At 39.4% G+C, this 15,756-nt stretch overlaps 1 protein-coding gene across 1 annotated transcript; it reads right to left on the bottom strand.

Moving 5' to 3' along the window:
* Window positions 1–685: 685 nt before the first annotated feature.
* Window positions 686–2,345, bottom strand: LOC148037091 (pentatricopeptide repeat-containing protein At4g13650-like). Its single transcript, XM_087677068.1, has 4 exons — window positions 2,171–2,345; window positions 2,072–2,128; window positions 1,479–1,958; window positions 686–909 (listed from the first exon to the last, which is right to left on the bottom strand). Exons 1-4 carry the CDS (start codon window positions 2,343–2,345, stop codon window positions 686–688), a joined length of 936 nt encoding a protein of 311 aa, XP_087533194.1.
* Window positions 2,346–15,756: the final 13,411 nt, after the last annotated feature.

Here is a 15,756-nt window from a genome sequence, read left to right on the forward strand (position 1 = left end):
CTTCACCTGTTTGAATGCAATCCTGTTCAACATCAACAGCTTCAGCTTCATTAAAAAAAACAAATCTGATTTATAAACTGGCTACTCAAAAACTGAAGTCCTTCACGTCCCTTTGATATGCCCTCAACCTTCTCTACAGTCTCCTTTGGTAGAACTCTTTTCAAGCAGCTGAATGCATAAGTCGGGGTGTGAAATGGTAGAGAATTTCCATCAATGTTTTAGCTCATAGGTCGCAATGTTTGATCATCTTCATAAGTACAACCTACCACTTCCTCTCTGAATAAATTTGCCGAACCAAAGCAAGAGTGCAAGCCACTAGCCACATATTTGAACAATGGACATGAAAGGAGAAAGCCCCCATGCACAGTGCGAGAATTGGGAAGTCCTGGCAGGTCTTCATGAGCCAAGATTGCAAGAAAATTAATAAATCTGCATATTGATCTTCTACATAGACCTCTTTCAAAAGCCTGAACTTTATGTATGAGGAATAAATCTCAAGTTTTGGTCACGAAAGAAGTCCAGCAAGAGACTAGTGGCCATAGTTTTAAATGCGTTACATGCAAACTGCATTTGACGAGATCCAGGCATCCAATTTTTCTGCTTGTAGATCTCAGCTCCTCCTTGAAAAAAATTCTTTTTAGTTCCTCTCATAGGCACGAGCAAACAAGTTGTTTTCGATTTCTTGTCAATCTTGAACTCTGGTTATAAGAGGATGAACAGGCCCATCTGCAATTTTGCTCCAAGGGAAACTGTTAATGTAATCGAAGAGAAGCACTTCAATGCCATGCAAAGCAGAGTCCACAGCATATCGAGGATTGTCATCAATCAATATTTGAGACCCTGTAGATCTGCAGATCTCTGATTTTGGGAGTGCATCACCAGCAGCTGCCTTTGCAAGTAATGTTTTTCCTGTTCCACTTCAGCAAAAACGAAATCCAGTTCTTTGGAGAAATTTTCTCTGCGCCTCTCTAGTTCAGCTATCTTAGTGAATATGCCAACACCACATTCGATTGCAACCTTGTTAGGAAAAGATCATCCGCCCGTTTGTTTCCATAGATTTCATGAGCTTGAACCAGCAGTCAATTGCCGTAGATGATCAGCCTCCACAAAACATGCTTCTTCCACAGTAATGCAAAACACGCTTCTTCCACAGTAATTCAAAAAGCTTCTCCTTCTGATCAAAGCCTCTCCCCGATGCTTTTCTTCACAATCGTCTTTTCCTTCCACAATAGCTCCCTCCCCTGTTTCCATTTTCTACTTTTTCTTCCCTAGGCCTACAACAAGCCTCTTTTTTCGCCAGAAAAGCGGCCCCCTTTTTTACCAAAAAAGCAGCCCATTTGCAGACAATACACAGTAATCATAGCAGTCCATGTCACAAAATTGTGCTGTGGCATTCTATCAAAAACATACTGAGCTTCTACTAGATTACCACTGCTCCCATACATGCTTACCAATGCAGTTGAAACTACAATATCTACCTGCTGCATTTGATTGAATACTTTTAGGGGATTCATTTCCAAAACCATTTTGTCCATATGCTGCAATCAAGGCATTGCAAGAAACTATGTCCTTGTTATTCATTTTATCAAAAAGCTTTTGTGCATTTCCTAGGCTTCCACATCTACCGTACACACTTATGAGAGCATTGACAATTTTATTATCTGCTCCATACCCACTTTTGTTTATAAAAGCATGTAGTTGCTTGGCTATAGGCAATGCTGCCTCACTACCATAGGCATCAAGCAGACACATAAAGCTTGACTTGTCAACAACAATTCCCTCCATCTGCAACTTTGCCAAATTTTCAATGGCATCCTTGAGATGCCTATGCTGGGCATAAGTAGTGATCATCACATTCCATGTGATAGCATCATGTTTAGGCGATGCACAAAATGTCATTTCAACTTCCCTCAAGCTGCCACACTTTTTGTAAAAATGAACAAGTGCACTTGCAATAACTGAATCTCAATCAAAGCCAGTCTGAATAAAATAGCATTGCACTTGTTTGCCTTGATTGAGGGTAAAAATCCTTCACACAACAATTGACAAAAGAGTTGAATAGCATCCTTACCATTCTCCAACTGAGAGTGTAATGAGATCATCACATTCCATTCCACAACATCTCGCACTGCCATTCCACTAAATAAACTTCAAGCATGCTCTAGATCACCGCACTTGCCATACATGTTTATAAGTGCTATTGCTAGTTCAACATCAGACTTGAATTCCCTGTGAGCAACACGAGCATCAGTTCGTTTTCCCTCATCAAGTGCAGTCAGGCTGCAACAAGATGAGAGGACGTTGATCATGGTTGCCTTATCTGGGAGCACACCTTCTTCCTGCATCTGTGCAAAACACATCATTGGCTACTCATCATATCCATGTTGAACATAACCTGTAATCAATGCACTCCATGATATGACATCTCGAGCTGAAATATTGCCAAATACTCCTTGGGCTTTTCCAAGCATGCCAGATTTTTCATACATGCCAACCAGAGCATTACAGATAAGTTCCTCTTGCTCAAAACCCCTCTCCACTATACTGCCCATGTAGAAAAAAAAATGCAAACACAACGACTAAGTATGTACAAAGTAACAAATGTCACACACACAACTTTTTGGTGGATTCCACACCTCGGATGCGCAGTAGTACGACAATGTGCCTTATCACTAAAGGCATGGTGCCAATATTTATTTAGGCGCGCTTATTTATTAAAGCACTTGACAAAAAAATTATTATTTTGTATGCGCATAGGTGCTTGGTTTAATATTTTATTATTTGACATTGTATTTGGGCACAGCTGACTTTTGGATGTCCAAACACTTTACTTTATAAAAGGGCAAAAGCAAACACAAAAGCCAAAAGCATGCTATTTGTAAAGTGGACTATTAGTGAGCTTGGACATAAATAGATCTATAAATACATGCCTTGTGAAGTGCTAACACAAGGCATGGGGGGAGATTGCACCCAATTGGTCTTTTTGTCTCTTGTCGTGCAAACTCTCTTTTTGCTTTTATGAAGGTTTTGTAGAGTTCTTTGTTCTTGGGGACCTTTCGACATTGACTACGCATGCATACAATATCCGATCTACACATCAGTGGTTTCAAAGTGAAGCTGAGATCAAGAGCTTCCAATCACTTACCATGTCATGTGAAGGCAAAGCTCCTAGAACAAACAGGCTCTACTGGTTGAACTGACAATAGAAGCATGTTTCTGGTGGTGAAGAACCCCCTACTATACCCTCAGATCATGAAGGACCTCTCCCATGTGGCGGAGGACCACCTCTGAAGCTCCTTTGTAAGTTGTTTTGTTGGCAAAGAAATAGATAAGGAATTTCATTAAGTTTGGAGTCTATAAGCTTAATAAGCTTAAAGGGAGATTAATCTTCCACAATTCAAGGAACTGCGGTGGCAGCATGTACTGATCGACGTGGACTTCAACGAAAATGTCCTGCTGTCCTGCTAGAATTCTCAAAATTACTAAGCTTTTTAAAAAAATCTTAAAGTCATTAAGCTTTATTAAAGCCTAAACTTCAATTTTCAATCTCTTCCATAGCAGGTATTTGCACTGTGGTACTCCCAAACCAGTTTTGAAGTTCCAGCAAGCCTCTATTCCCACCTGCAACTTGGCCGCTGATTCATAGCAAGCATGCTGTCACACATAGTCTACCGGCAAGACTTTTTCACTTGGAAAAAGACCGTTATCAATTGCCGTACTCAAGAAAAGCAAGATCGTAAAAGTAAAAGCCATATATTTTTTTTAAAGCAAGCCTTTCAAAGCCAAAATTTGAGCTATGCTCATTCTTCTAACGAGATTTTGAGTGTATGAAGTTGTTTGAAATTTTTGTAGGATGTCCGATCATCACATGGATGATTGGGCGAATGTGATTTGCCAAAGCTGACTATGGAGCAGAAATTGGACCTAATCATGTTGCAACTTCAAGAAAAGTGAATGGCACATCAAAATTTGCAAGCACAATTGGCTAACTTCAACAATCCACTGTCGATCAAGACGGAGCTTAACCTAAGGATGTTATTCTATATACGATTGATGCGACACTCGATGCACTGTCTCTTAGAAAAGAAGCCAAGATAAGTAAAGGAAATTTCAAATTCCAAACTTTTAATGGGCAATGTAATGGCAAATTGTTCTTACTTTCATCAGTCAGTTTGACAACTATTTTGATGAAGAGCAATATGTTGAAAAAGAAAAACTTAAATGCATCACTAACCATCTAGCAAACAGAGCATCATTATGGTGAACTGTTGTTCACCTTTCAAAAGAAAAATTTCCAGAATTTCCTTCCACCTCAATTCCATAAAAAAGCTATCAAACTGTGGGATCTCCTACAACAAAGAGATCGTGAATCCATCTTGCAATACACTGAGTGTTTCTGGAGTGCCTTACTTGAACTTCGAATGCTTGAAGATGTTCTTGAGGTGATCCACAAGCGCAAGTATATATCTGGTTTTCTTGGTCACTTCTATGCGCAAGTGAATATGTTCAAGCCAAAGACTTTGGAGGATGCGATTTCTTTAGTGCATGATGTGGAGGATAAAATTCGTGGACGAGAAAAGCGACCGCAACAATTTTCGATTAATGGTAACTTTGGTATAAAGCACTTCAATTCTAACTTTTGAAGATTCAATCAAAATCACTTTGTTCCTTCTTCTTTCCGTAAATCTTGGACTCGACCTCCTGTTTCACCATCAACTGTTAATTCAAACCAGGAGGCACATTCCACTGTGGATTCCGTGAGGTTTTTTGGTGGATTCCGTAAAACTATATTTAGTTGCCACGGCTCATACACAAGATGGATTCCTTGTGCAAGAAGTTGATGAGGACACCTATCATTTTCAAGCGTCAAATTAATTTAATGTGCACGTGGGTGATTCCACAACGAGTGACTCCACAAAATAGAGATAAAATTAATGGACATTTATGAGTTTAGAGTGTACACTCGAATTAAATTAAGGTTAGGACAAAGTTCCAACCTATTTAATTATTTTTAGCTGAAGACTGCTAGATATTCACTTTTGTTGGGTTTTATCTTATTATTTTCTAACAATTGTGAATGCTTTAGTTGATGTGTAGAGCAGGTGGGGATGGCATTGGGTAGCACCGAGCGGTGGCATGAATTCAAAATGCCTAGAAGATTTACTATTTTTGATGGGCACACGCCTTATCGCTAAAGACGCAGCGTCAATATTTATTTAGATGCACTTATTTATTAAAGTGCTTGACAAAACATTTATTATTTTGTATGTGCATAGGTGCTCAATTTAATATTTCACTATTTGACATTGTATTTGGGCACATCCCGCGACTTTGGGATGCCCAAACGCTTTACTTTATAATTGGGCAAAAGCAAACACAAAATCCAAAAGCATGCTATTTGTAAAGTGGGCTATTATTGAGCTTGGAGATAAATAAATCTAAAAATACATGCCTTGTGAAGCGATCACACAAGGCATGGGGGGAGATTGCACCCAATTGGTCTTTTTGTCTCTTGTCGTGAAAACTTTCTTTTTGCTTTTATGAAGGTTTTGTAGAGTTCTTTGTTCTTGGGGACCTTCCCGCATTTAGTAGGCGCGCATACAACATTTGATCTATGTAACAAGGCCAATCCCTTGGAGCATCTTAATCTAGTCTTTGTGATCATTCTAATTGTGTTCTCTATTCAAAGCTTCACGATTTATACCATGAGCAATCCCATCAAGCATCTTCTCATGATGGCACCTATTTGCTATTATTTTTCTCTTTTTTCTTCATAAATATCAAGTGTTACATCACTTTAGGTCTATTCATACTATCTCATACTCCAAACTTACTTATTACAAGCCATGTTTCTATGTAACAAGACCCAAATGCCATTGAAAAGTCCAAACGACTTCGAAATGGATTGTAAAGATTTATGGGGGCTTCTATAGCCCTTCTCTACCCCTAAGAAATACTAAACTCGGGTTTTAAAGGTCATTCACATATACTTGTGAAGATTGGGCTTTGAAGGTGATTTAGATGGCTTTAAGGACAAAGAGAGACCCTACAACTTGCCATCAACAACAAATTGGTTACTAAAGCTAAGGGTCAAGTAGAGTTCAAAAAAAATCCAAATAAGCTCTAGAACTTGTGCAATGTGAAGTTATGGTAGTTGCAAGCCAAATCAAAGATGCGGTAATTCCCCCTAACAAAGGATGGTTGAACAATGATGGCCAGGTTGGAGTAAGGATTATGGGTTAAATTTGATATTATGAAACTATTCTAAAAAATTCTTAATTTTTCTTATTATTTTTATGTAGTTGATCACATGTAGTCAATGGGAAATAAAATATTAAAATCAATATAGTAAAAGAAGCATGTATAATTGTCCTCTTCTACTTCGTGAAATTATATATGGCTATAAATTACTTGAAAAAAAATCAAGAAATATTCAAATTGACTTATAATTCTAATTTTCATGTTAAGATTGAATAGTAGATTTAAATGGGAACTTTCTACACACAACATATGTAAGTGTATGCTAAAAATATTATTTTATAATTATGATTATTTTTGGATTTAAATATATAGTGAATTATATTATCTTGTGGTCTCATGCTTGTAACAACAATATAAATTATGGAATTTAATGGTTGAGGACATTGAGATCCCTAGTCCAATGAACCATAGTATTCTATAGAATGCAAAAAAAAAATCCACTTGCGGATGGGGTTCTATGCTCCTACAAGAGGTAGGTGTTTTTTTAAAAAATGAAGACATGAAATGTATTAAAAAGGTAAGTATGTACAATTCGGGATCCTACCCCTATCAACCAACCTCATGACTTACAAGGCTACCCCTTTGCCAAAAAGTTATACAAAAGGACTTGATGGAGCTACTCTAGTTGGATGAAACGAGATTAGTTTGATTGTTTATTTGACTGAGACGCAGCCTGCGATCTATTATTAATGTCCAGTATGGAACGGGCCTGGGGGTTGAGCTATTGGGGGGGATGCACAGGTTGGTTCAGAAGTAACAAAGAGAGGGCTATCATGGGAGCTATTGGGTATGGTGGCATGAGGGTTACTAGTCATTTGAGCCGTCATGTTATCCATTGTAGAGGGGTTCCTAGTGGCCTGAGAAATTGTTGATGGTGAACCCCAATTAGGCAAGGTAGAGAAGACATCGGTTGGAATCTTGATGGTGTAGTCGCTAATCGTTGCAGTATTTATGATGCTCTGGAACACTTCAGCAATCTCCTTCTTGATTTTAGCTTCTCTTTCCTCTTTCAAGTATCTAGTACCCGAACATTTGATGGAGGTCTACATGTCACACATCGCTAATTTTCAGGCATTTCTTTGAACTTGCCAACAAAGATCCACTTTAAGTTGAGGGAGCCACAAGGTCTACAAGGAGGGGGAGAGGCCGTTTGATTCACCTAGGAGGATTTCCTTCCATGTCAATTTATATGGATGGCCGGGGGAGATGAACTCTTATAACCAGTTGACATAACACCTGTTGACAACACCTAGCACCAATGCTAACATTGCAAAATTTTCAAGCAAAATTGTACACAATTGGCACATTGTTACCAAAATTTTCCATTAATTTAATGTAGATGCAGTTGAGATTTCGTCTTTAGAGGATGTGTCTCTGCAATCCCAACAAGTGGAAAATCTTGGTTCAAATGAGTTTTGTGCTAGAGGGTGGACTTAGGAAAATACTAGGTAGAATTCAATAGTTTTATCTAATCAGAAGAGATTATAATTTTGACTTGGATGATCATTTGACCTTTCTTCCCATAAAGAATATATTAACAAATCCAAATGAGTTGTTTTTGAAAGGTCAGAGATGGTTGAGTGTATAGTCAAGTATGACTTGGCAAAAGCAAAAGACATCAATTCGATAGCATAGGTTGGACAAGTGGTCTTGGTCGTTGATGATGATCATAGATAGGAGTAGTAGAACTGGCAAATTTTTCACCACATCATACATAGGATAGACATTGGGATATGGTAGGGAGAGAGTTGTATTTCCAGGATGATTACATTAAAGATTAAAGGAGGGGAGGGACAAGTCAAAGAACAAAGGCAATGCTAGTGTGGACAAGGACAATCACTACTGTACAATGCCAAGTATATAAGACATCTTCTTGTAAGTGGAGTTAATGACATGGGTATAACAATTAGTGGACCATGAGTATTTGAGTTAATGTGACAAGATATTAACATGGTTACTTATCCATGAAGAAATAAATACAAATGAATATTGAGTTGTATTGATCATCTATGCACTTACCACCAATTTGATGTGCAACTTAGAGATCCGAATATGGAGAAAAAGGGTCACTTGCATTATTGTTTATAAATGTATTTACAACAAAGACATTCAATAAAAATGTCAATTGTTGGTGGAAGAGAAAGAGGAAGGGGGGAGGAAGCCCAAAGGGTGCTAATTGAAGAAGAGGAAGGGGAGAAGTTAGTGGGAAGTTGAAGAGTCATGAGAAAAGAAGGGGGGGTGCCATCCTATAAAGAGGGAGAGAGAGCAAAATAAAAGAGAGAAAGAGGGTGCCATATTGAATGCCATGATGCCATCAATTGGAGAAGGAGAGAGAGTGAAGAGGCTTTCAACCCATCCAAGCTAGAGGATGTGAAGAAACAATTGTAGTTGGAGAGAGCAAGAAGAGAAAATTGAAGCCCATGCCTCTACCATAGCCATCGCCATGTCTTCTCCTTCTAGCTCCATTTTTGAGTTTCAATACTCTCCTCCCCTCTCTTATAAAACCATGGAGGCTAAGCTCTTAAGCTTGAAGTGAATCAAGATTAAGTGTTAAAAGAGTTACAATTGGCTATTTCTATGGCAACAATGCAATTGGCCAATGGATCTCTCGGGAGAGGGAAAATGATGAGCTCACCATTGGGAACGACTGGATAGACTCCCCTTGGCTGGAGTGCAACAAAGGACACTGCTTCCAAAGATGAATTTACAATTCTCGCATTTTATGTAAGTGTCTTAACTCGTTTAACATAAAAAATAATTCCATATGAAAGTTTCTTTGGTTATAATTTTTTATAAAATGTCTTTGAGCCTCAATTGAAACTCTAAATAGTTGTTAGAATTTATGTGTGTCTCATTTTATATTTTAAAAATAAAAAAATTAAAAATGATAAAAAATAGCTTAAATGGTGTAGATAAAATTTTATAAAATATTTAGTTAAAAATTTATGATAAATTATATTTTTTTGATGAAGTACATATTATTGGAAGTATTCTAAATTTTTCTAGAATTTTTAAAAGATGTTTACTATGTCTTAAAAATAAAAAATAGTTATTTTGGATGAACATTACAGTATTTTTTGATAAAAATCATGTTTTTAATTCAACAAAAATTAGGATCTTCTATAAAAAACCTAAGAATATAGTTTTGGATGTTTTATGAAAAACTTTTCTTGGGGTTCAAACAAAAAGAAAAATTATTCGATGTTAGTTTTTACTTTCTATATTATTAATATAAAATATGATGTGTCAAACTTTATGCAAATTAAAAGTGTTGACAAGGTATTAAGTTATATCAATATTTGACAAGGGAAATTTTTTTCTAAAAGAAAATTAGAGTTAATAGGTTTGAGGAATGTTAAGTTGATTTGATAATGAAGGGATAAAAATCCTAGTTTTAGTATTTTAGTATCCAATACAGAGATAGAGACAAAGTGCAAGATTAAGTAAACTTACTGAGTTTTCGATATTAGATTAGTTGGACTACTACAAAAGAGTGACGTAATTATTGAGGAAGGCTAGAGTAAATCATATAAATTGGTTACCAATATCACTTATTCAGTGCAACAACTCATAGGCGTTGGCTTGACAACCTGCGTAAAAGTGGCTAGTCATTTTTTTTGCATTTGTTGGGAGCCAAGTGCACTCGAACGAGTGATCAATCTCCCTAGGATATTAAAATCCTAGGTATTGATGAGTGAATATGAGGTCTCTTTTCTAAGGGACTATTTTCCGAATTCGCCCCAAAATTGCTAGAGGAGAATATTGGATTTAGCAAGAGACACAGACTTAGTAGAGGGGGGTAAATATTTTGGTTCGAAATTAACTATAGACATAGAAAAATTATCTTCTTGGATTTGGGGTTATAATGATTGCGTGCAAACCATAGTCTTATTAGCAGCGCACTTTGGGCTAATAGATGCAATGGAAATAAATACAACCAGTGTATCGTACCACTTTGATTGGTTTTATCGTAATGCTTATCGAACTTTTAGAGGAGTTATGGGATGATGTGTTTCCTTGGATACGTGTATCCAGAGGTTTAATAGTTACTTTCGATACAAAAGATGTTAGAGAGATCGTTGAAGTTTTAGGCCTAATTCTTGAGCAAGAAGAAAAGTTGCCTTATGGAGAAATAGACACAGAATTACCAACCATTCTAAACCTTCTAAGCGTGCATGCAAGAAAAAATTTAGCTTTATAGCTTCAAACAAAACGTGTGAAATTTTGGAGTATGAAAGTAACGTCTATTTCATTAATAGTGGTTGAATTCAGAAGAGAGATGGAGACAACAAAATGAAGCTCAAGATCAACGAGCTAGAGAACGTGCAGCGCGACAGGAGACTTGGCTATTAGACACGCTTGAGAGGGTGAATGCATTATTAAATCTGGGGATAGATGATGTGTCTAACTCAAACATAGAACCTTTTAGGCCTAGTATATCATTCGATAGAACATTGTCAAAATGAAGTGAAATAGACTCATATCAATGGGATCGAGTGGCCTCAGGCACTAGTAGTGTCATTGGGGAAAGGAGTAGACAAAGTAGTGAAACTAGGGAGAGTGAAGCTAATGCTATAGTAGGGAGTACTGAACCGCCCTTTGATTGGGATTTAGAGTCAAATTTTGGATTACACCAACTATTTAAGGAGCCTAAGGAACCTGCATGGTTGGATATTACCCAGGATTTAGGGTTAGAGATATTATTTAGAGAAACAATGGCTTGTAATCGAGTCAAATTAGCTAACTTTATGCAGTTTGGGGGATTGTGGGACAAGGATTTAGATGCACATTTGCAAAGATTTGAGGTGACCTGTGTCGCCAATGAGATAGTAGCTGATGACCAAAAGCTTCATATCTTCCCTGCAACATTAAAAGATGAGGCAACCAGATGGTACAAGAACCTGGATGCCCAACATAAAGTGACTTATGCGGTCTTATCAAGAGCATTCCTAGAAAAATTTCGATGACAAGGTTTCCGAGATAAGCTAGCCCTTCAATTGGATTATTTGTCCCAAGGAACAACTGAAAGTGTTGAACATTACATTGAATGTATGGAGACAATTATTCGAAAGATGAATCCAGCTCCTAATGAACTTATGCAAAAGCGTAAATTTATTGATGGGCTTAACCTAGAAGTTCATTAGCATGTTAGCCTACAATGGTGGCTAGCTAGTTTGGTAAATGCTAAAATACATGCTAGATGGTGGGAAGAAGTGCAACTCAGCCCATAATGACAGAGGGACTTATTTAAAGAACCTTGGATGGAATATCCAATCACTTCAAGCGGGATATCTAAGAATATGTCTTATGTGACCGTTCCTTTAAATCCATCGATAATGGCAAATCTAAATATCTCAAGTGTACCTTTAAATCCATACACTTCTATTCTAGCTTATATAATGCAAACATGAATGCCTTCTATGCTCCAGTTTCAGTCTCCTCTTGATGAAGCGAAAATAGTTGATATTATTTCAAAATCCATAGGAAAGTTGAAGAAGGAGATTATGAGTGTAGTGGAAGCACCTTTGAAAGAAATTTATTCGATAATAACAAATTCTTCTAGCGCACAACAATCCTTGACTAGCTTAACTCCAAACCCACCTCGATCCAATATCTGGTGTGGTATGTGTCATGGGTATAGCCATGTGGCTACAGAGTGTCTGACTCCTTCAAGACTAATGCTTGGCCATCCATCGTTCTGCACCTTTTGCCTTATGATAGGTGTTACCATTTTTCCAACAGCATAGAGGAGCGAAAAATGAAAAAAATGGAAAAAGCAAAATCCTGGCTTGTTGGTCCCTATTGTACTCGGCTATGCCCTGCAATGCCTTGCGGGCTAGCCTTCTCTCCTCCTCTAGGTCCGCAATGATTGCATCTGCCGTCCTGCCACGGTGCTCGTACCTGGCATGCGCATCGTAACTGCTCACCATCTGTTGTATGGCGTCTGGGAATGCGCTAACATCTAGCTCCCCTGTAAACCGATGGTCTAAGCCTCCCTCTATCATGGTTGAATTCTTGTGCCTGGTCATAAGTCAAATCCTTGTCGTTGACGCTCCTTGCTTGATCCTACCCTACGCTCCGTGCGTTTGCATACACCTTGGTTCTTCTCCTATTGGTGGGTTTTTTTGGGCCATTTATCTGAGTGAGTTCCTTTAATTTTTGAATGCAGTGCTCAACTTATGGTCACTCGTGAGTGTGTTGTTCCTCGTGCACTTGTGCGGCACGACCCTCAAAAAGCCTCGGTGTTGGCCCGAGACAACAAAAGAGAAAAGGGGGCACCATTAAAATGTGGGAGCGCCCCCGAATCTTTGTAAAAGAGTGCCAGGCTCGCTCCTGTGCAAAGTGTACACATTAGTTGGGAATAGGATAAATTAGAATGGTGGGAAATGGGAAAAAGGGCCTAGGCTACGGCCGGCCATGTAAAAGAGGGAAAAGGGGATGACTGCCCAAAAAGGATTTAGGGCTTTGTATATAAAGTTGAAAAGTGAATGAGAAGCTCATTCTTTGGTGTGTGGCAAAAAGAGTCTTCTTCTTCCTCTCTTCTTCTCTCCTTCTTGCTTGTGTGTGCTCTTGAGAGAGGGAATGTGAGAGTGTGAGGGAGTGAGTGTGTGTGAGAGTGAGGGATCAAGAGGGTGAAGCTCTTTACCATCTCCTCTTCTCTTCTTCTCTTCTCTTCTCTTCTCTTCTCTTGCGCGCACGGCTATGGAGGATGGAGCTTGGAGATGGAGGAGGCTTGAGGATGCTTGAGCTAGCATCAAGAATCGTGGAGCTACCGGAGTGCAAGAGAGGGGAGGGTACTCGATCGAGCATCAAGGTAAGCTCACTACACTCGTAGGATAGTGTGTTGGCTAGGTGAGAGATAGCCATTAGAGCTCACTTGGAACGCTTGAAACAATAAGCGGTCCGTGGGTCTTGGCGGTCGAGCAAAAGCTCCCACATTTTGGTTCCGTTGCCAGGACCAACGGATTCAAGCTTGAGCACTTGCGCACCTCATATCGAGCATCGAAGTAGGGTATTCATCCCCGAAACGGAGCTTGAGATAGGTAGGAAGTTGGGTGTTTTTGATCTTCAAAGTAGGTAAGTATTTTGGGATATTCTGGTTGTTTGATGATTGGAAAACGTGGAGAAAGTAGTTCAGTATTTTGCTTTCGATTTGTGTTGTGTTTAGAGTAGGTTAACAGTAGGAAATCACACCCGAGAGGCATAGAGTTTGCTACTGTAAAATAGGGACAAAATCGGGGAAAACAGGGAAAAAATGGAAGAAATGCTCATTTGAATGTGTAGGAATCACTAGGAGAGCAATCTGTAGCATTCGGGGAATGACCAGCAGGGTTATAAGTTCTGGAAGGGCAAGGGAATCCTCATTTGCAACCAGTTGGGAGTGAGAGAGAGAGAGAGAGAGAGAGAGAGAGAGAGAGAGAGAGAGCTTGGGCGACCGTTTGATCGATCAGGGCACGGAGTGACATTGCTATCGGCAATCCCCAGGTATATAGATCTCTCCCCCATCACTCCAACATCACTCCTAGTGAATTTGGTAGTCTATAATCATCGATGTCTTGAGATTTTGGACAAAATTTGTGCTCAAAAGTGCATTGGGCCGGTGAAATCGCACACCCGATTCAATGTCCGCTTTTCAGAATCGGACGATCGGACCAACCCATCTGACTCGGACACTCGGACGCTCGGACTCGGATGCTTGGACCAACCCCATCCGATCGGACGAATTAGGACACGTCAGCAATCGGACCACCTTATCCGATCGGATTCCTAGAATCGGACCAGTCCATAATCGGACCACCTAGAATCAGACACTCCGACCAACCCCGTCCGATCGGACCACTTGTCCGATTTTCAAAAATCGGACACCTAACCCCCATCTGATTCTGAGACTTGGACTGCTCAAACTTGGACCCACCTAATCCCATTTCTAGAATCGGACCACTGGTAAATTGGACCACTAGAATCGGACCACTGGTAAGTCGGACGTTCGATTCCCAGAGTCGAACACACCCTTTAAAAAAAAAAAGGGAGAAAATATCAAAACTTGACCCCCACGAGCAACTGGAAGCGCAACCCGCTCCAGAACAACATGGCGAACGCCTTGTAGGCAGTTCCCGACGTAGGAGTCAAGATCAAGAGACAGAGGGACAGTGTTGGAGCACTCCCCAGCGACCTACCCCCTAGTGAATGGTAAGAAGCAACGCAGACCCTAGAACCCACCAGAACGGCCAGGATCTGAGTAACAAAGCCTATTGGAACCTAGAACGAGCTGGCACTGGCTCATGCACTAGCCGGACCTCTATCTCACGCGCTCAATAACCCCACGGCCTCGCGGCCAGGAGTGTTGATGACACATACATTGCCTTCCTAGACATCTTGTGTTTGTATTACGTCGTTTTGTAGTCCACTCTTCTCTCACCCACTACTCCTCAGAGGGAGTCCCTTACACATTGCCTAATGGCACGAAGCATAGACAAAGGGGGTCCTTCAATGGTGGCTGAATGCCGCCACCCCTCTGTGACTCTCCTACACCTTGGGGATTGGCCCCTCGGTGCGTCGCTCAACATATAAACATTTCGCACAAAATCCACTCAAGGTACCATTTAATCGTATACAGGAATGTACATTTATCCTTACTTCTCTTTCCCTTAGACCCCACGACTAGCCTATGGCTTAGGGTGTCCTGTCTCTCACTCAACGTGGGTCAAGGTCCTAATGAAAGCAATTGCTGTGCATCCAGGATTTCTGATACCTTTAAACATTTCCATGACTTATGCAGATTGTGGATGCCAAGTGCTCAAACATTTAGCAAACAGTATCGTGCACAAGTGCAAAAATATTCTTTTAATGGTTTCCTTTCTCTAGCATTCGTGCTTCGTTGCATGGGCCTAGCACCGAGGTGATCCTCGTGCTACTAAGCTCTTAATTTTAATTATTTTCCATCCTAAATGCTATGCATAGAAATCAACAACTGTTCCATCATCTCACACGGCATTTAGACATATTTCAACTTCCCTACCCTCCCCCGTTTAAATATTGCATCGTTGCATAGATTTATAAGGCATTTTGCCATCATTTTATGTGTAAAAAACGGAAAAAGACGCACTAGAACAAGAAGGTGGGGATGAAATGAGGCAAATCCTCATGCTTCAGTCCCCACAAACATTCACAAACATTGTTCTTAATTTTCATTAATTTTCCGCACCCAAAATGCATTTTTCCCCTATTTTTAGTGATTTTTCTCTATTTTCCTTGTTTTTTCCTTATTTTTTGCATTATTTAATTACTAAAAATTCAAGATAGGTTATGGACTGTGGCCCTTAGTTCTTTCTTGCAATAAAATTGAAAATTTAGTTGGTGTTCCTATTCATTTTTCCATTTATATGCCCAAAAAACATCATTTTTCCTTGATTTTCCATATTTTACATGTTTTAGTGTATTATTTTGAGTCACAGGATGCATATTTTTCTGATTTTCTGATTATGATCAACAAGT

This window comes from Lygodium microphyllum, chromosome 4 (assembly GCF_053477565.2).
Source record: "Lygodium microphyllum isolate KBCC chromosome 4, Lygodium_microphyllum_v1.1.10, whole genome shotgun sequence".
In the NCBI taxonomy this organism is placed as follows: Eukaryota; Viridiplantae; Streptophyta; class Polypodiopsida; order Schizaeales; family Lygodiaceae; genus Lygodium; species Lygodium microphyllum.

What these genes read in the sequence shown, in the direction of transcription:
- LOC148037091 (XM_087677068.1), bottom strand. Translation starts at nt 2,345, where the DNA reads ATGCAGGAAGAAGGTGTGCTCCCAGATAAGGCAACCATGATCAACGTC. An exon ending in AAACATGTATGGCAAGTGCG is followed by an intron (nt 2,129 to 2,170) that starts GTGATCTAGAGC and finishes GTGGAATGGCAG; the next exon opens with TGCGAGATGTTGTGGAATGG. An exon ending in ACACTCTCAGTTGGAGAATG is followed by an intron (nt 1,959 to 2,071) that starts GTAAGGATGCTA and finishes ATTGAGATTCAG; the next exon opens with TTATTGCAAGTGCACTTGTT.